General features: G+C 36.5%; 1 protein-coding gene, 1 non-coding gene and 1 pseudogene across 2 annotated transcripts; 2 read left to right on the top strand and 1 right to left on the bottom strand.

Annotated features, from left to right (window-relative positions):
- Window positions 1–838: 838 nt before the first annotated feature.
- LOC110670287 (thermospermine synthase ACAULIS5-like) lies at window positions 839–2,967 on the top strand. The gene is made up of 8 exons (XM_058129457.1): window positions 839–1,141; window positions 1,277–1,343; window positions 1,426–1,520; window positions 1,809–1,911; window positions 1,993–2,081; window positions 2,193–2,331; window positions 2,421–2,486; window positions 2,589–2,967. Exons 1-8 carry the CDS (start codon window positions 1,017–1,019, stop codon window positions 2,811–2,813), a joined length of 909 nt encoding a protein of 302 aa, XP_057985440.1. The 5' UTR covers window positions 839–1,016; the 3' UTR covers window positions 2,814–2,967.
- Window positions 2,968–7,814: 4,847 nt separating this feature from the next.
- The window catches only part of LOC110670293 (replication protein A 70 kDa DNA-binding subunit A-like), a 47,181-nt pseudogene continuing 34,596 nt past the window's right edge, over window positions 7,815–20,399 (top strand).
- LOC131170870 (small nucleolar RNA R71) lies at window positions 18,101–18,207 on the bottom strand. Its single transcript, XR_009141635.1, has one exon. It is a non-coding gene; the product is annotated as a small nucleolar RNA R71 (small nucleolar RNA).

The following is a 20,399-nucleotide window of genomic DNA, read 5'->3' as shown; positions in this document are numbered from 1 at the left end:
TAGCCTTTTATATCAATTCATACCCTCAATACTAATAACTCTTACAATGGATTAATAATTTGATGCTTTAGTCTACCTAATCATTTTTTTCGATTGAAAGAGGATAAATTAGTTTTGTATTATTAATTTTGTATGGGATAACTATTTATTTTCTCTTTCCTTAATTTAATATAGGCGCAATGTATTTGACAAAAAATTAAAAAAATAAAAATTAAATATTTTTCTTATAAATCTTAATTTTTTAAAAATAATAATCAATTTAAATTTTAAATTAATATTTAACTCTTTAAAAAGATTTAAATATTAATAAAGTGAAAATTTATTTATTTATTTAAATATTTAAATAATATTAATAAAAAATTAAAATTTATAAAAATAATAATCAATCCTAGTTAACTTCGTACTAAAAACAGAGGAAGTTTTAACCATGTATGTCAAAAGATTATTGTTCTCTGAACGAAAAGCAATGGAATCTCTCTTACATGAACTGGGTCCCACAACAGATGGAACCGTTCCGCTAGCTAGCATTTTTCTAACAGGCGTGCAAAATCCTACCTAGCAAAGTGGACCCGCGCGCTATCACGTACACATCCCATCTGGTCTTACCCACGGAAGATTAATCTCTCTTGTACAAAATATAAAATTCACCTCTCTTTAATTTAAAAAAAAAAAAACAATTATAACTAAGTATTATAGAGAACATATTTTTTAATATGCATCTGCATATCATAATGTTCCTTTACCTAGACATGATGAAGCCATAGTTTACGGCAAACTATTTCTTTCTTTATTTTTTTTTAAATTAAATTGAATACCTTAAATTACAGATCATGGATTCGACAAGTGGATTGCTAATGCAATGGCCTGGGTTATATATGCGCTACTAAATGAAAGCTATGCATTGTTCAGACTGTACAGTTTGCTGGAAATGTCGTCATTCCTATGTGCTGCTATGGTTCTGTATTTTCCCTTGCCTGGAGGCTTGAATTTGCGTAACTTGGAGCAGATTCATTCAAATGGGTTCGACAATGAATTTCCCGATCAGGAGGATCCCCCACTTCCATGAATCTGAATACCAGTCCCCTCAGTGGTTTGAAGAACTCATTGAACCTGATCTTAAGTGGTCTTTCGAAATAAACAGGTATTTTTATACATGGCGTCCTTTCTCTTGTCTTCTCTTCATTTGTACATGGAGATGCATGCGTTGGTAAGGGATGGTTAATTTTCCAAGATTAATTTTCTGATAAACTTACTGTTATCTGAGGGTCTTTTTCAGCGTTTTCCACGCAGGAACTAGCGAGTACCAGAACATTGTTCTCTTGGACACAAATCGCTTTGGAAAGGTTGCCTAGCTATATATATCTCCTTTGGGTCGGTGATTTGATGGCGTTTTCCTTTTTAAAATCCGTTTTGCTATTCATGTAGGTTTTGGTGATTGATGGGAAGATGCAGAGTGCTGGAAAGGATGAATTCATATACCATGAATGCTTCGTTCATCCTGTTCTTATATTCTGTGAAAGGTATCCTAAAATTAGTTAAACTCTTTTACCCTTTTCCATTTCACGCAATTAATTCTTATATATATATATATATATATATATATATATATATATAAATGCTTGGTTCATCCTGTTCTTATATTCTGTGAAAGGTATCCTAATTGCGTGAAATGGAAAAGAGTAAAAGAGTTTAACTAATTTTAGGATACCTTTCACAGAATATAAGAACAGGATGAACCAAGCATTTATATATATATATATGCGCTTATACCACTTAAACAAATCATCTAATTTTATGATGAATTCCAGCCCAAAAAGTGTGTTTATAATGGGAGGTGGCGAAGGCTCTACTGCTAGAGAAGTACTCAAGCATAATGGCGTAGAGAAAGTAGTCAAGTGCGATATAGACAGGGTGAGACATTAAGTCACTCTACAGGAAAAACAATTACTGGGGTTTCTAGGTGAATTAATCTTCAAGGATCTTGTGCTACAGGTCGTAGTTGATTTCTGCCGCATGCATCTGACAGCGAACCAGGAAGCATTTAGCGACGGAAGGCTCCATTGCATTATTAATGATGCAAAGTGAGTGCTTTACAACATGAAAACCATACTTTATTTGGTAATTGTATTAATGATTGAGATATGCATATGTAACAAATGGGTGAATTAATAAGGGGTTGAATTGGAGAACAGTAATGAGAAGTTTGATATTATTATTGGAGACTTGGCTGACCCACTTGATGGAGGCCCTTGCAATCATCTCTACACCAAATCCTTCTATGAGCAAGTGATCAAGACCAAGCTCAATGACTCTGGCATCTTTGTCACTCAAGTAAGTGTTTTGTGCTTCATTAATTTGGATTAGAAATCATGAGTAAATAGTAATAATTACTTAATTTCCATATTTTCTTTATTATACAGGCAGGACCAGCAGGAGTTCTCTCCCACAAGGAGGTCTTCTCTCCAATATACAACACCATAAAACAGGTGTTCAAGTCTGAGTCTCTAAGCCAAAAAGGGCCATGACTTGAGATCTCATGTTGGGGTGTCATTTTGTTTATTTACTGCATATATTTTCTTAATTTGCAGATGAGATCGCATATACTGCTCATGTGCCCTCCAATGCAGATTCATGTGGATGGGTTTTGGCAACTCTCCATTAATTATATCTCCGTTTTCTTCTACTGCGAATTCTCTTTAGATGACTTCTTTCTCCATAATTTTAATTATCAGGCATCAGACCAGCAGCTTAAATTGGATGTTGAAAAAATTGAAGAGAAAATCAGAGAGAGGGTCATGAGGGACTTACAGTAACTAGATGGTGCTTCATTTGTACGGTTCTGAATAAGACCATTAACAAATCGTAAGTTTTAGTATTGGAATTGAATTGGTATCCCCGCCATTCAATTGAAAATGAGTAATCAAAGTTAATTAAAAATCTTGGTATGTGTAAATATCTCTCTAACTATGGGCTTAATTTTACAGACTCATGAATGAAACCCATGTCCTTTCCCAAGGAAATGCTAGTTACCTCCATGGCCATGGAGTTGCTGACAGTGCTTAATTAAGGCCTAAAGTTTATGTCCTTATGTTGTTTAAGAAACTGGATAAAGTTTCAAACTTCATGATGTTGCATGACAATAAGGAAATTAATTGCAAAACAAGCAAAATTTACTTGACTGGTTATGGAGGCTTATGGGAAGTAGGTTCAATTAATTGCAAAACACAAGAGACTACTCATATTTAATAAATAAATAAATTTGCAATTGTTTGTCGCTTGTTAATTCATGTTCAGCTTTCTGGTAAAATTTTACTCACCACTAAATTTAACATAAATTTTATTTTAATCAACATTAATATATACAAATTATTTTTCAGAATTTAATTTATTTTTTTATTAACAGGCCAAGTTAAAGTTTTTTTAGGCATTGAAGCTTGAATATACATATAAAATGGTATAATTAAGTTATTAAGGTATAACAAAATTTATAAATTAGTCTCTGATTTATTTTCAAGTAATGATTTGGTTCTTAAATTTATATAATAAATTAGTCTCTGCTGTTAATATTATTTTTCAATTTAAAACAAGTTAATTTTTGAAATTTTATTTTATTAATAAATTGGTCTCTATATCTAAATTTTATAAATATAAAATATTAATCACTTAAATATAAAATTTAGAAATAGTATTTTGTTGATAAAGTAAAACTTTAGGAATTAAATTATTTCAAATTAAAAAGCAGTTAATGGAGTTAGCAATTAATTTAAATAAGAATTAATTTATTACAGAGTTTAAATTTAAAAATCAAATTATTACTAAAAAAACCAGAAATTGACTTAAATCAAGAAAGGAGAAAGATTTTTTTTTTTTGGTATTTTGTCACGACCCAACCTATGGGCCGGACCGGCACTAGGACCTGGGCCAGCCTAAAGCCCCCGAGGCCCGTAGTAAGCCTAACTATTCATTAACCCAACTCTAAGGCCCATTTAGGCCCAATTTCAAGAAAACAACCGGACAGAGTCCGGCCATAAAATGGACCTTCCAACGGGGAGTTTTTGACTCACCCGACCTGTAAACACAATAAATACTCAATTGGGGAGCTCAGCTCACCCTCCACATACTCATATCATCATAAAAATATATGGAAGCTCAGCTCCCTCATCCAGTCCATCAAACATACATATCATTATACGTTTACAGGTCCAACATGATAATAATATTACAGACCAAAATCAAATAAATACTTCTAACACATGCGAAAATTCTAGGAGTAAATAAAATTACACAAATATTGATAAACAACCTGCGAAGGAGAAAAGCAGGTTAACAACAATAAAATCCTTCTGTAGCCTGAAAAAATATTGAACAGGAGTGAGCGTTTGACTAAGAGAGTAAAATATCAATTTTAACCATAATCTCTATAACTTTCTAAAACTAATGCACCCTGTAGAGTGAAATGCAACATCAACAACATTAACAATATTTTCACATCATAACATCAAAAAGGTAATTTGGAGCACTCACGCACCCTGTAACATCAATCATAATATATGGGAGCCGATCCTATACGACCCTCTTAAATCCAACTTGGTGCCGAAGAACTCAAGCCGGACTTTCGCTTAATAAACCAAATCGGGTCCCAAATAAGAACTCAAGCCGTGACTACCCCAAGGATTGGGTCCCAAATAAGAACTCAAGCCGTGACTACCCGCCCCGCCCATAGTCCACACCACATCACACGCACGCCAACGCACGCACACTGCTCCAAATTATCACAACAACATCCATGGCACTTTAACAGTTATGAATGCAACATAAATCGTGCCTAGAGTTTAGCTACATAAATATATGCATATAAGTGATGCATGGGCATGCTTGAACATATAATAATATCGAAATTACAATTAAAATTAATATTTTACTCACAGACTTGACAACGGTCACTGTGGCGGCTGGGCGGAGGAAGAAGGCTGTCCCGGCTCACCTGACAATTACATTACAATTATTTAATACAAATGACTCAATACAAATCAAGAAAAGACCAAATACGTCCTAAGTCGTGCCGAAAATCCGGCAGAGTCTCCCCTATACCTAGGACCTACCCAACCTGTAAAAGGGCTCAAAACACACTTCTATATTCGCAACCCATATATCCACAACTCAATCACATCACACAGCCCCTCCTGGGCCCATCAAATCAGTCATCCATCACAATACGTAAAATTTCAATTTAGTCCTTATAATTGATCATTCTTGCAAAAACTGCCCAAATAAACTCTAAAAATTCTAAAACTTTGCCCCGCGGTCCTTAGCAATATTACTAGGCTATTGCAAAAAGAATCATAATTTTCTGAGCTACCACGAATATTTTATGGATTTTTAATCTCATTTAAGCACTAGAAAATTACGAAAAAGCAAGGTTTGGGTTTACCTATGCCGATTTCGACTCGGGACGCGCCGACGCCCGACAATGGTGGTGTAGCCAAAACCTCGATCCAATTCGGAGACTGTTGCGGTATCGGTTCTGTCTGACCTGAATTTCATAGACCCATACAACTGTCGATTTTCAGAGAATTGAAGATACCTAGATGAAGCCCACATGACGGTAGTTAGTACATAAATTTTTCAGAATTTTCTAAGCTCATTTAATGCTCTAAAAACACCGCGGTTCCGTGGGACCCACCAAAAACGGTGTCAAAAAATTTGAAATTTATGTCGCCGCAAGCTCTCGACGAGTGGAGCGCCCGTACTACTTCCGGTTTTCTCGTGGGGTTTTCGGTTTGTGAGAAATCTAGCCCAAAAGTCAAAATGGGCTAAAACTTCCTGAGCAAAAATTGGACAAACCGCTCGATGGATTTCGGTGTTCTTGGTGTCTATGGAAAGCTCTCGACGAATAGATGAGTTTAGACACAAGACCCGGTCCGATTGGTGGATCGACCGGATTTTACCGGAAGTCAAAGTCGCGCAAGGGAGGGGCATTAGCGCTGCTTTTCTACCGCTTGGGGCGCTACCGTGGGTCGGGACTACTGGGCTCACGCGAGCCGGGTGGCAGGGGAGGCGGCAGCGCGGCAAGGGGAGAAGGGAGGAGAGAGAAAGAGAGAGAGAAGGGGAGGGAGGTCAGACGCGCGAGGGGAGGAGGAAGAAAAAGAAGAAGACCGGTTCGATCCGGTCTGGTTTGATTCGACTGCTCGATTTAGGATACAAAATTTTGAATTTTTATCACTCGGGACCAAAACGAGGTCCAAAATTTCAAAAATTTCAGAAAACTCGTAAAAATTCAGAGACTCCAAATATATTTATAGTTTTGCCACTTGGTCTTTAAATTAATTTTTAAAAATAATCTAATTTTATATTTTCTTAAACTCGAACCAGATTTTTAATATTCTAAAAATATCAAATAATTTCTTAAAATTTAAATAAAATTAAAATATCAATATTACTCATAAAATAATAAAATTAAAAATTTTTGGGGTGTTACATGTTTTATGAAAAAATATAATTTTTTTAATTAGTTAAAATAATTGACGTATTTTTAAAACTAAAATAATTTATGTATTTGTTAATACAAAAGAGTAAATTTTTTATTATTTTGATTGCAAAATTTTGTCATAAAAAAGCACAAAACCATTTAATAGCAAATATTTTCTTTTACATTAAAAAAAAAAATCTTCAAGCAACGATGTCATTACATTGAAAAAAAAAGTTAATTCGAATTATTTTAATTATAAATGCTATGTTTTCAAATATTAAGTTAAAATCTTTGTTTTTTTAATTAATTCAATCATGAAATATCAAATTGTATAATATTATTCTTTACAATTTTGTAATCTCAATAATACCCTATTTGGTTTAATTATATGGTAAATTTTATTTCATTTATAAATAAATTTTATGATAGAATTCATTTATAAATGAATTTTTTTGTTTGGTATATTTTATATTAAATATGAAATCCATTTTAAATTAAATGAATTTTGTGTTTAGAATAAATAAAATAAAATAAAATAATATATAATAAGAGAATATTTTTGTTACTTGAAATATATATGATTTTAAATTTAAAATTTATTTATAAATTTTATCACTTTTGATAAAATTTGATTTAATTATAATAAATTTCATAAAATTGATTACTAAGAATTCTAAATAAATTTTCATTTAAATAAAACATTATAATTTTAAATTTACTAATGAATTTCATAAATTTTTGTGGAATTCATTTATATTAAACACTATCTAAGTAAAAGTGTATTTATATAAAAATTAGGAAAATTTATAATTTGGTTTTTGTGTTTTATTTTATATTACATTTTAGTTCCTGTATTAAAGGAAATTAATAATTTAGTTTCAAAATTTTGTATTATGTTTTACTTTAATTCTTAAATTTTAAAAAATTAATTATTTAATCCTTAAATTTTATACTTTATCATATTAAAATAGAGAATAAATTTTAAATATTTAGAGATTAAAATATAATATAAAACAAAATCTAAAGAATAAATTGGAAGTTTCCATAAAATCATTAAGCTCATAAAATAAATAAATAATAAAATGGTAATACGATTTCCTCCAACACGCCCATGCATTCTTTCCCTCCAAATTTAACCACGGCCATCGCTTCTCATTTTCATTTCAGTCCTTAGCCTGTTAATCCCATCTCTCTAATCATCACTGTCCAAAGACTCCATTGAACAAGCACCAAAAAAGAAAAGAAAACTACTCTTCCAATTCCTCTCTCACTCCCTCATCTCCATTTCTAGGGTTTCTTTTTTTGGCGGGTTACCCTTTCCAATTTTTGTTTCTACATATATTTGGTTAGGATTTTTTGCTAGATCCAAGATAATGCGTGTCAATTTGACGTTGAATGTGATAGCAATGATCAACGGTGGCGATGTGAACTTGAAGCCGTTGGTGCAGGTTATGGACATTAAGCAGATAGACAGGGCGTCGGAGAAGTATCAACTCCTCATCTTGGATTCCGTTTCAACTCAGCACACTATGCTCGCCACTCAGCTCAATGACCTAATCAAGAATGCCTTCATTAAGGAAGGATCAGTTGTTCAATTGATCGATTACATTTGCAGTGAAGTTCAAAAGTGCAAGACAGTTTGCCTAATCTTTCTCTTATCTGATTTTTTTTTATTTTTTTTATTTCTTTTTTATTTTGTTAGTTAGGTAAAATTTATATTCAAATCTAAATTTCGATTATAACTGCCTTGTGTTTGCATGTCCTATGTGTTGAAGTTATCACACATAGTTTAAGTTCAGCAGCTTACTTAAAACCTCTAATTATTATTTGTGATTAAATTTTCATTATATTTTCGGCGAAAAAAAAAATCTTATAATTTGGCTATGTTTTTACTCTCTAATTTAAGTTTGGAATGGATGCTTTGCTTTAGCAAATTTTAGGTGTTTAAATTAATTGCTTAAAGTTTTATATTCTAGGGGTTGATAAATGATAATATATTATTATTTTTATGTGGCTTAAATTTTGGATATGTTGAATTGTGATTCGACCTGAAAGTTTCGTGCTACGACCCGTTTGGGATCAAAAGTGAGATCTGTGGTGGTATAGACCATTATAGTTATTGTAATATTCTGCCCTTTGCGGTAGAGTTGTGAGATATTCAGAAAACACACAAAGGTTAGAGTTTAAGAGTTCTGAGCGATTATATCTTGCTTTTTTCATCATAGTGGAATTTTTTCTTTTGTCTTGCTCATGGACGTAGACTTTATGGTCAAATCACATAAATTTGTATTATTCTTCTTCTCTTTCTTATATTGTGTGATTGTATGATTGTGTATATCCCTTAGATTTGCATGCCTGTTATAACAAAGGGATATCAGAGTTTTGTGCGTGCAATCTAGTGTTTAAGATGTCGTTGTCTTCAACAAAGTATAAGGTGGAGAAGTTTAATGGTGGATCAAGTTTCAGTATGTGGAAGATTAAAATCAAATCTTTCTTGATCTTGCAAGGTCTATGAAAGGCAATCGATGATGACTTTTCAGAGGGTACGAAAGAGGCGAAGAAGGCTAATATGAAGGAGAGAGCCTTGAGTACGATTTTCATGAGCGTAACTAATAATGTCCCATGTGAGATTACTGGTGAAAGCTCAACATTTGCAGCATAGAAGAAATTAGAGGAGTTATACTCTTCCAAATCACTGACCAACCACTTGTATCTAAAGAAAAAGCTTTACAATTTGAGAATGAGTGAGGGTACGCCCATTAAAAAATATCTGGATGAATTTAATTCAATCATTATAGATCTAAAGAATATTGATATTGATATTAATAGTGAGGATCATACCCTTATTGTATTATTTCTTTGCCACCCTCCTATGAGATTTTTGTTGATATTCTATTGTATGGGAAAGATAGTATTTCACTAGATGATGTTAGTAATTCTCTAAAATTGAAAGAGTTGAAAAAAATTTTCCAGATAACGGAGAAAGATTTGAGGGGAAAGGTTTGGTGTAACACCCCAAATTTTTAAATTTATTATTTTGTGAGTAATATTAATATTTTAATTTTATTTAAATTTTAGGAAATTATTTGAAATTTTTCAGATTTTAGAAATCGGGTTTGATTTTTCGAAAATATAAAACTTTGATGATTTTTAAAAATTAATTTAAAGACCACGTGGCAAAACTAAAAATATATTTGGAGTCTACGAATTTTTCTGAGTTTTCTAGAATTTTTTCGGAATTTTTGGGCCTCGTTTTCGGTCCCAAGGCACAGTAAAAATTTAAAATTTTGTATCCTGAACCGGACCAACCTAATCGAACTGGACAGGATCGGTCGAATCGGACCGGCCTTTCTTTTCTTCTTCTTCCCTTCCCCGCGTGTCCCGACCTCTCTCTCTCTCTCTCTCTCTCTCTCTCTCTCCTCCCTCCTCCCCAGGCTGCGCAGCTGCCACCCAGCCCTCCCCACCTCGCAGGCGCACCGCCCCAGTGCCTCCCCACGGCCGGCCGACGTCCCAGGCGGCCAGAAAACGAGCGCGGACTCCTCCCCTGCGCGCGCGCGACGCCGCACCTTCCCGGCTGAAATCCGGCCGATCTGACCACCGATTGGGCCGGGTCTTGTGTCAAACACTATCTACACCTCAAGAGCTTTCCATAGACACTAAGAACACCAAAATCCATTGAGCGGTTTGCCCAATTTTTGTCTGGAAAGTTTTGGCCCATTTGGACTTTTGGGCTAGATTTCTCACAAACCGTGAACCCCACGAGAAAACCGAGAGTACTAGAGCACTCCACTCGTCGAGAGCTTCGCGGTAATATAAATTTCAAAATTTTTCTGCACCATTTTTCGGTGGGTCCCACGAAACCTCGTAGCATTTTTTCGAGCATTAAATGAGCTTATAAAATTCTGTAAAAATTATATACTAACCCCCGTGTTGTGGGCTTCGTGTAGGTACCTTTGATTAGCAGAAATTCGACAGTTGTCCGGGTCTGTGAATTTCCGACCAGACAGACCGGCTACCAAAAAAGTCTTGGACTTGGATCGAGATTTTGGCTACCCCACCATTGTCAGATGTCCCGAGTGCGTTTCCGAGGTCGGAATCGGCATAGGTAAACCCGAACCTTACTTTTTTTAAATTTTTCAGTGCTTGAATGGGATTAAAAATCCATAAAATATTCGTGATAGCTCAGAAAATTATGATTCTTTTTGCATTAGTTTAGTAATATTGCTAAGGACCGCGGGGCAAAGTTTTAGAATTTTTAGAGCTTATTTGGGTAGTATTTGCAAAAAGGATCAATTATAAGGACTAAACTGTAATTTTATATATTATGATTGATGACTGTTTGGATGGGCCCAGGAGGGGCTGTGTGATATGATTGAGTTGTAGATGTATGATTTGTGAATATAGAAGTGCGTTTTGAGCCCTTTTGCAGGTTGGGTAGGTCCTAGGTATAGGGGAGACTCTGCCGGATTTTTGGCACGACTTAGGATGTATTTGGTCTTTTCTTGGTTTGTATTGAGTCAATTATATTAAATAATTGTAATATAATTGTCAGGTGAGCCGGGACAGCCTTCCTCCTCTAACCAGCCGCCACAGTGACTTCGATTGAGTCTGTGAGTAAAATATTAATTTTAATTGTAATTTCGATATTATTATATGTTCAAGCATGCCCATGCATCACTTATATGTAAATATCTATGTAGTTAAACTCTAGGCACATTTTATGTTGCATTCATAACTGTTAAAGTGTCATGGATGTTGTTGTGGTAACTTGGAGCAGTGTGCATGAGTTGGCATGCGTGTGGTGTGGTGTTGGCTATGGACAGGACGGGTAGACACGGCTTGAGATCTTCGCTGGGACCCGGTCCTTCGAGGTAGACACGGCTTGAGTTCTTCACTGGGACCCCGATTTGGTTTATTAAGTGGAAGTCCGAGCTGAGTTCTTCACGGGCATTGTTGGAATAAGAGAGTCAGATAGGGATCACTCCTTATATGTATTGTTTGACATTATCGGGTGTGTGAGTGCTCCAAATTACCTTTTTGCTGTTATGATGTGAAAATATTATTGATGTTGCATTTCACTCTACAGGGTGCATTAGCTTTAGATAGCTATAGAGATTATAGTTAAAATTGATATTTTACTCTCTAAGTCGAACGGTCACTCCTGTTCATTATTTTTCAAAGCACAGAGGATTTTTGTTGTGGTTAACCTGCTTTTCTCCTTCGTAGGTTGTTTATTAATATTTGTGTAATTTTATTAACTCCTAGATTTTCTGTATGTGTTAGAAGTATTTATTTGATTTGGGTCTATAAAATAAATTATCATGCTAGACCTGTAAACTAATTATATACATGTTTGTTGGATTGGATGAGGGAGCTGAGCTCCCATTTATTTTTATGTTGTTATGAGTATGTGGAGGGTGAGCTGAGCTCCTCAATTGATTATATATTGTGTTTACAGGTCGGGTGAGTCAAAAACTCCCCGTTGAAAGGTCCATTTTATGGCTGGACTATGTCCGGTTGAATTCTTGAAATTGAGCCCAAATGGGCCTTAGAGTTGGGTTGAGGAATAGTTAGGCTTACTATGGGCCTCGGGGGCTTTAGGCTGGCCCAAGTCCTAGTGCCAGTCCGGCCCATAGGTTGGGTCGTGGCAAATATTGTATCAGAGCTTAGGCTCCAGATTCATAGGGAAAAATTATCTAAAGTATTGGGAAGAGTCTAATAAGAGTCACATGCGGAAAATAGGGTCCACATTCTTCTTGCATTGTCATCTTTGCTTCTAGTTTCTGCTTCATATAATTATGTGTAAATATAAGTCTATAGAGTTGCGTAACATGCCATTTTGAAATTTTGTGGGCTAATGCTGTTGAATTTTAGAAAAATGCGTAGAAGTAGGAGAGCTGCCACTACACCAGAACCAGATATGCATTACGAGGTGTCGGCACAGGATGAGGCGCCTGCCCCGAGGAGGCGGGGTAGGAGGCCTAAAGCTGCTCAAGTAGAAGAGCAGTTGCCACCAGTTCAGGAACAGTCTTTTCTGGCCCTGGGTCCCATGGACCCAATGGCAGCTACTCTAGCTGGTTTGCAGAGAACCATCGATATGATGGCACAGTATATGGTCCACCCTCCCCAACAGCAGCAATCCACCACACCAAGAGGGGAACCTTAAAAACAGATAATCAATTTCAAGAAATTGATGCCTGGTACTTATGATGTGTCAGACGATGCCTATCGGTTTATGGATTCCTGCAAACAGGCAGGGATGGAGTTGTAGTTGACTAATAGGAGGCTCATAGAGTGTGTGCAGCATATCATGGGGCCTATGCCTAGACAATGGATGAATGACTACATATTACCTCGGATGGAAGGTTTGTCATGGACCCAGTTTGTGGAATTGTTTATCAACCGGTTTGTACCAGAAAGTTTCAGAGATCAAAAGCAGTAGGCCTTTGAGGCCTTAAAACAGAATGGCAGGTCTGTAGATGAATATGCTACAGAATTTTTGGAATTGAGCAGATATGCTCCTACAAAGAGCCTGGTCAGTTCAGATCCTCCTTATCACCTTGCGCATAGTGTAAAAGAGGACATTCAGAACCTTGTCTGATGGATTCAGGAGTATGTTTCAGGTGTGGCCAACCAGGTCACTTTCTAGGGAATGCCCCATGTTCAACAAGCCACAGATAGGGTCACAGGGTTCTGTTGTAAATGTTCCTCATCAGTTGTATCCTGGTGCTTCCAGCATGGCAGGCAGTCAGTTCAATGGCCAACAGGGCTGAGGACAAGGGGGACGTAGATTTGGAGGCAGATCAGGAGGTAGAAGTCAATATCAGGGTTCTGCAACCCAGGGTAGGGGTCAAGCTCGGGTTTTCACCCTGACCCACCAGGATGCTCAGGCTTCCAATGCAGTTGTGGTAGGTATTCTTCTGGTCTGTTCCTATGAGGCTCGTGTTTTAATAGATCCAGGTGCTACGCACTCATTTGTCTCCCCAGTGTTTGCCATGAGATTGGGTAGAAATCCTACAACTTTAGAATGCCATTTGTCTGTAGCTACCCTGCTTAGTGACAACATAGATGTAGATATGGTCAATAGTAGTGGATGGAAAGATCCTCCCAGCAGACTTGGTTCCTCTACCAGTAATGGATTTCGATGTAATCTTGGGAATGAATTGGTTGGCAACTCATTATGCCACTTTAGATCAGAGGAACAAAAGGTGTATTTTCACATACCTTGTGTGGAAGAGTTTAGCTTTGATGGTGACAGAGCGTGGTTCCATATAATTTAGTATCAGCAATTAGTGCTAGAAAAATGTTGAGGCATGGATGTCAAGGGTATTTGGCATTGGTGAGAGATACATTTGTAGAAGGTGTCAAAATGGAAAATGTTCCTGTTGTCAGAGAATTCATGGATGTCTTCCTTAAGGAGCTTCGTGGTTGCCACCAGAAGAGAAATAGAGTTCGCATTGATGTTGTGCCGTAAAAATCCCATATCAATGCCGCATTACAGGATGGCATCGTGAGAATTGAAAGAGTCAATGAGCAACTACAGGAGCTTTTGGACAAGGGTTTCATACATCCGAGCACTTCACCCTGGGGTGCTCCTATTCTATTCGTGAGAAAGAAAGATAGGTCCTTGAGGTTGTGTATTGACTATAGACAGCTGAATAAGGTGATTGTGAAGAACAAGTATCCACTTCCTCGGATCGATGATCTGCTTGATCACCCAAGGGGCTAGATTCTTTTCCAAGATAGACCTACGATCAGGCTACCATAAGTTGAGAATCAGGAATGAGGATGTGTCCAAAACAGCATTCAGGACAAGATATGGTCATTATGAGTTCTTGGTAATGTCTTTTAGACTCATTAATGCACCAACAGCCTTCATGGACTTGATGAACAGGGTATTCAGGCCATTCCTGGACCATTTTGTCATCGTATTCATAGATGACATTTTGGTATACTCGTGGACTGAGGAAGAACACGTGTGACACTTGAGGATGGTGTTGCAGACTTTAAGGGAGCATCAGCTATATGCCAAATTTTCAAAATGTGAATTTTGGCTAGAAAGCATCTCATTCTTGGGACACGTGATTTCTAGTGAAGGAATTCAAGTGGATCCCAAGAAAATTGAGGCTGTAACTGATTGGCTTAAGCCTACAACAGCCACTGGGGTGCGAAGTTTTCTGGGCCTAGCTAGCTACTATAGGCGTTTTGTGCAGGATTTTTTAAGGATAACAGCTCCCCTAACTTCCCCTAACTAAGTTAACTCGGAAGAATGTTTCATTCATTTGGACAGATGATTGTGAGGTGAGTTTCCAGAAGCTTAAGGAGTGTCTAACCACCGCCCCTGTGTTGACACTACCGATGAGTGGTGAAGGATATATCGTGTACTATAACGCCTCCAGAGTTGGCTTAGTGTGTGTTTTGATGCAGAATGGAAAAGTAGTGGCTTATGCTTCAAGGCAGCTAAAGAGGCATGAGTAGAACTACCCCACCCATGATTTGGAAATGGCAGCTGTAGTCTTTGCACTAAAGATCTGGAGACACTACCTGTATGGTGAAGTGTGCAAGAAATACACTAACCACAAGGGTTTGAAGTACATCTTCCAACAGAGGGATTTAAACTTGAGACAGAGGAGATGGATGGAGCTTCTAAAAGACTATGATTGCACCATCCAGTACCACCCTGGGAAGGCCAATATAGTAGCAGATGCTTTGAGCAGAAAATCTTCTGGCAGCTTGGCGCACATATTAGCAAAGAAGAGACCATTGATGTAGGAAGTACATGAGTTGATGGATCAAGGTCTAATCTTAGATCTTTTAGATGAGGAGGTATTATTGGCTCATTTTTCAGTGAGACTAGACCTGCGAGACAGAGTTAGAGTTTCCCAGCACAGAGACCAACAATTGATGAAGATCATAGAAAAAGTACAGCAGAGTGAATGTGGTGAGTTTGGATTTACCAGTGATGGCACCCTTATGCAAGGTTCCAAGATATGTGTGCCCGATGTGGACAATCTCAGAAATGAAATCATGCGAGAGGCACACTCAGACACTATACAATGTCCACCTGTGCTCCACCAAGACGTACCATGATGTGAAAGATAGTTATTGGTGGAATGGCATGAAGAGAGACACAGCAGACTTTGTGTCCAAGTGCTTGACTTATCAGAAGGTGAAGTTGGAACACCAGAGGCCATCAGGGAAACTGCAAGAGCTCCCTATCCCAGAATGGAAGTGGGAGATGATTACTATGGATTTTGTGACTGGGTTGCCTCGTACCACTCGGGGATTGATGCATACATTTTGCATAGTCATTTAGGTCTAATTTCATAGCCATTTTATTTGATTATTAGTCATTTTTTAGCTAATTTCATTAGTTAATTAGTTAGTTTTTCATAATTGTCGATTTTGGATTAATTTGTATTTTTTACTTTGTTTTGTAGGAAAAATGGTGTTTTTGAAGGACTGAAGAGAAATTTTGCCATTGAGGAGTGACTTCTACAGCCAAAGATGTCAAAAACAAGTTTTCAAGCTGAAATATGCATTGACCAAATTGTGCATAACTTGCCGCATAAGCTATGCAGATCTGCATAAGGAGAAAAATCACTGCTCCAATACCGCTAAATGTGCATAAGGAGATCGCATAGTTTATGCACATTCACGCCTCCCTTATGCACTCTCACGGAATTGTGCATAACCTATGCACCAAGTCATGCGATTCGCATAAGTGAACTGTAATCAGCTGAAAATCGCATAAGGGACTGCATAACTTATGCAGTCCACTTATGCAGTCCCATAAAGGTTTCATTAATGAGCTGGCAGAAGATTCCCTCAGAAAATTCCTCCTAGAACACACCATTTTAGGGCTCCATGTCAGAAAATGCTATAAATAGTCCCATTTCCCATTTTAGAAGGTGGGGGGGACAAGGAGCAGAAAAGGAAAGGAAGAGGAGAGGCAGAATTTGAAGAGTCACTTTCATCTTCCACACCATTTTCAACCAAGATTTGCAGATTTCTTTCTTTCCTTACATTTTTTCTACATTTCTAGTGTTTAGTTTCTTGTTTCTTAGCTTAGATTAAAGCTTTATTTCCATTTAAACTCGATATATCTTGTAAGCATTATGGGTAGTGAGTAGTTTACTTTTGATTCTGGAGTAAGGGTTGTAATATTTGAGATATTTTGCGGATTTTGATTGGGTAATCCATATTTTGTGGTCTTAATGAGTTTTATTCATTTCTTGCGTGCTTAATGACATGCTTAGTGTAGGATCCCATTAAGAGATGTTCTTAATCCATGGTTGAGGCACCGAAAGGAGAAGGCCCTGTGATAGATAATCAAGAAATTGGACTTAATTAACTTAGACCTAGAAATAGGCTAAGGATTAAGAGGATTCACAGATTAATTAAAGAACTTAATGGGTCTTAATTAACTCTAATTCCACGAAAGTAGAATTAGATTGATTAAGGCACTCTTTGTCTCACTCGAAAGGGAATTCAAAGGATTTAAGAATTAATCTCCTTAAAACCCATAAGTTCCACGAGATTGGATAACCAATTTAAAATCCCAAAATAGCTCGAACATGAAATCCCGAACTCCGGAATCGCCTTTTTATCATTGTTAATTTCAATTGAATTTAATTGCTTGCCATTTAAAATCTTGCCATATTTGAACTTGCTTATTTCAATTTGATGCAATTTTAGTTTAATTAATACATTGTTGGATAGATTATTAATTTTGCACATATAGATTTCATACTCCAATACCCATTCAATCTATTGTTTTAATTTTGAAATTAGTTCAATTTAGTCAACTTTTTATATCAAAAATTCAATCATTAACACAACTCCTCGTGGGAACAATATCTTTATCAGATACTTGTACGAATCTGCACTTGCGGTTAGGCCACATCAAGTTTTTGGTGCCGTTGCCGGGGAGTTGTTTGTTTAAGATTAAATTGTTGATTATTTTAGTTGTTTATACTTTTATTTTTGTTATCTTTTCATTTTGTGTTTGTTTGTTCTTTTTCAGGTACTTTTAATCTTTTATGAGAAGAGCTAGAAGCACAAGTGACGATCCTTATTGTTCAATCTCAAATTGAGAAATTTTGTAAAGCCAACAAGAAAGAAACCAAGAAGAAAAGAAGCATTGAGAGAAATCAATTAGAAGGCATATGGTCGATTTAAAGAATCAGAATTGGTGGTAATATTGGAAATGATCGAAACAATGAAAATGCAGCCCAAGGTGAAGAGGTTGTAAATGCTAACGTGCCCAGGGAAAGTATGATGGATCATGCTTTTCCTCGTTTTGATGACTTTAGAGAAAGCATAGCAAGACCAAGAATTGATGCAAATAGTTACAAGATGGATTTTGGAGTTCTTCAAATGATTCAAAATTCTCAATTTGGAGGACATCCTTCTGAAAATCCACACACACATCTGAAAAAGTTTGCTATGATTTGTGATATGCAAAAACAACCTGGAGTATCTGATGATGCAGCAAGATTGAAGCTATTTCCATTCTCTTTGAAAGATAGAGCATTGGATTGGCTTGATTCTTTATCTCACAACTCCATTACAAATTGGGATCAACTCACTGATGCATTTCTTGCACAATATTTTCCACTGAAAACTCAAGAACTAAGGAATCAAATGACAGCTTTTAGACCAAGAGAGGATGAAACTCTATATGAGTCATGGATGAGATGGAAGGAATTAGAGAGACAATGCCCACATCATGCCATTCCGAAATGGATGATAAACCAGAATTTTTACACCAATGTCACTCCTGCAATTAGAAGGATTATTGATGCTCAAACAGGAGGAGAATTTATTATGAAGCATGAAGATGAAGCTTATGAGCTATTAGAGAAAATTGCAAAGAACACTCATCTTTGGAGTAGTCTAAGAGGACCAGCTCCAACTCAAAAGAGGCAAGCTGCTGGAATGTATGATCTTGATCCATTCAACATGATTAATGCAAAGTTTGATGCACTTACAAATGTCTTGGTTAAGAAGATGGAAGATTTAAGTATGTTGGTTAGTTCATCATCATCATCTGGAAGTTCACAACAAGTGGCTTATGCAGAGGGAACTACCAGCTGTGGAGTAGATTATGGAGAGCAAGCAGCATATGTTGGTAATTATGGAAACAAGCAAATGGGGAATCCTTATTCTCAAACTTATAATCCTACGTGGAGGAATCATCCCAACTTTTCATGGGGAAATCAGCAAAGTCAAGTTCCAAATCAGAATTTTCAACCACAACAGCAACAAGGAATTCCATATCAGCAAAATAGGCAACCATTGCCTAATTTTCAGCAGAAAAATATGAATCCTCCACCAAAATAGCAAGAACAAAGTCCCACCACTGAAGCTTTATTACAATGCATTCTTGCTAACCAAAATAAGCATGATGAGGAGATGAGAGAGATGAAAGCAAGGTGGAACAGATGCAAACACATAATGAATCTTGAAAATCAGATTGCACAACAAGCATCTTCCTCAAGTACCAAGTCTTTTGGAAAACTTCCAAGTCAACCAGAAAACCCAAGAGAGCAGTGTCAAGCTATTACTTTAAGAAGTGGGAAAGTTGTAAATGATGAGAAGAGTGAAAATAGCGAGAAGAGAGAAAATGAAAAAGAAACTGATGAGAGTGAAAAACAAGAGAGTGAAAAACAAGAGAGTGCAGAAAAATGTAAAAAGGAAATTGAAGAGAAGGAAGAGAAGTATATACCTCGTGAGCCTTACAAGCCACAACTTCCCTTCCCACAAAGATTTCAAAAAGCCAAGCTTGATAGGCAATTTGGGAAGTTTTTAGAGGTCTTGAAGAGGCTTTACATAAATGTGCCTTTTATTGATACTCTTTCACAAATGTCCTCTTATGCAAAATTCTTGAAAGAAATTCTCTCAAATAAGAGGAAACTTGAAGACCATGAAACTGTAGCTTTGACAGAAGAATGTAGTGCTATCCTCCAAAGGAAACTTCCTCCAAAGCTCAAGGATCCAGGGAGTTTTTCAATTCCATGCCACATTGGGGAATCATGTTCTACAAAAGCCTTATGTGATTTAGGGGCTAGTGTTAGCCTCATGCCCCTCTCCATTTATGAAAAGCTCAATATGGGAGATCTTAAACCAACCCACATTTCTCTTCAGTTAGCTGACAGATCAATTAAGTATCCTGAAGGGATTTTGGAGAATGTGCCTCTGAAGGTTAGGAAGTTCTACATACCTGTTGACTTTGTCATTTTGGACATGGAGGAGGATTCTAATATTTCAATTATCTTGGGAAGACCCTTTCTAGCTACAGCAGGAGCATTGATTGATGTTAAGGGAGAAAAATTGACTCTTAGATTTGGTGAAGAGCAATTGGTTTTCAATATTAATAACACTATGAAGAAGCATCATTCTGAAGCTGATACTTGCTTGAGAGTTGATATTATTGATGAGCTGGTTGAAGAACACTTCAGAAAGAAATATCCAGAAGATCCACTTGAAAATTGTTTGGTTCATGGAGGAGGCATAGACTATGACAACCCTCATGTGGCTGCATATGCTCAACACTTAGAGGGTAGTCCACCATTCATTTCTGCTCCAGTTTTTCAACTCACACAAAAGGAAAAAGTCGAATTTAAGTAACCATCATTCAAGGAAGAAGATGCACCTAAGGTAGAACTTAAGCAACTTCCTTCTCAGCTCAGGTATGAATTTCTTGGCACTAATAACACTTATCCAGTAATTGTAAATGCAAACTTGAGTACCTTAGAGGTTGATAAGTTGTTAATAGTGTTGAGGCAATTTAGGAAAGTTTTAGGGTACACCATAGATGACATTAAGGGAATAAGCCCACACTTTTGCATGCATAGAATCAGTTTGGAAGAAAATTGTAAACCATCTATTGAACATCAAAGGAGGTTGAACCCAAATATGAAAGAAG

Source organism: Hevea brasiliensis, chromosome 11 (assembly GCF_030052815.1).
Source record: "Hevea brasiliensis isolate MT/VB/25A 57/8 chromosome 11, ASM3005281v1, whole genome shotgun sequence".
NCBI lineage: Eukaryota > Viridiplantae > Streptophyta > Magnoliopsida > Malpighiales > Euphorbiaceae > Hevea > Hevea brasiliensis.
The sequence above is the reverse complement of the archived record's forward strand: the minus strand, read 5'-3'. Positions and strand labels throughout refer to the sequence as shown.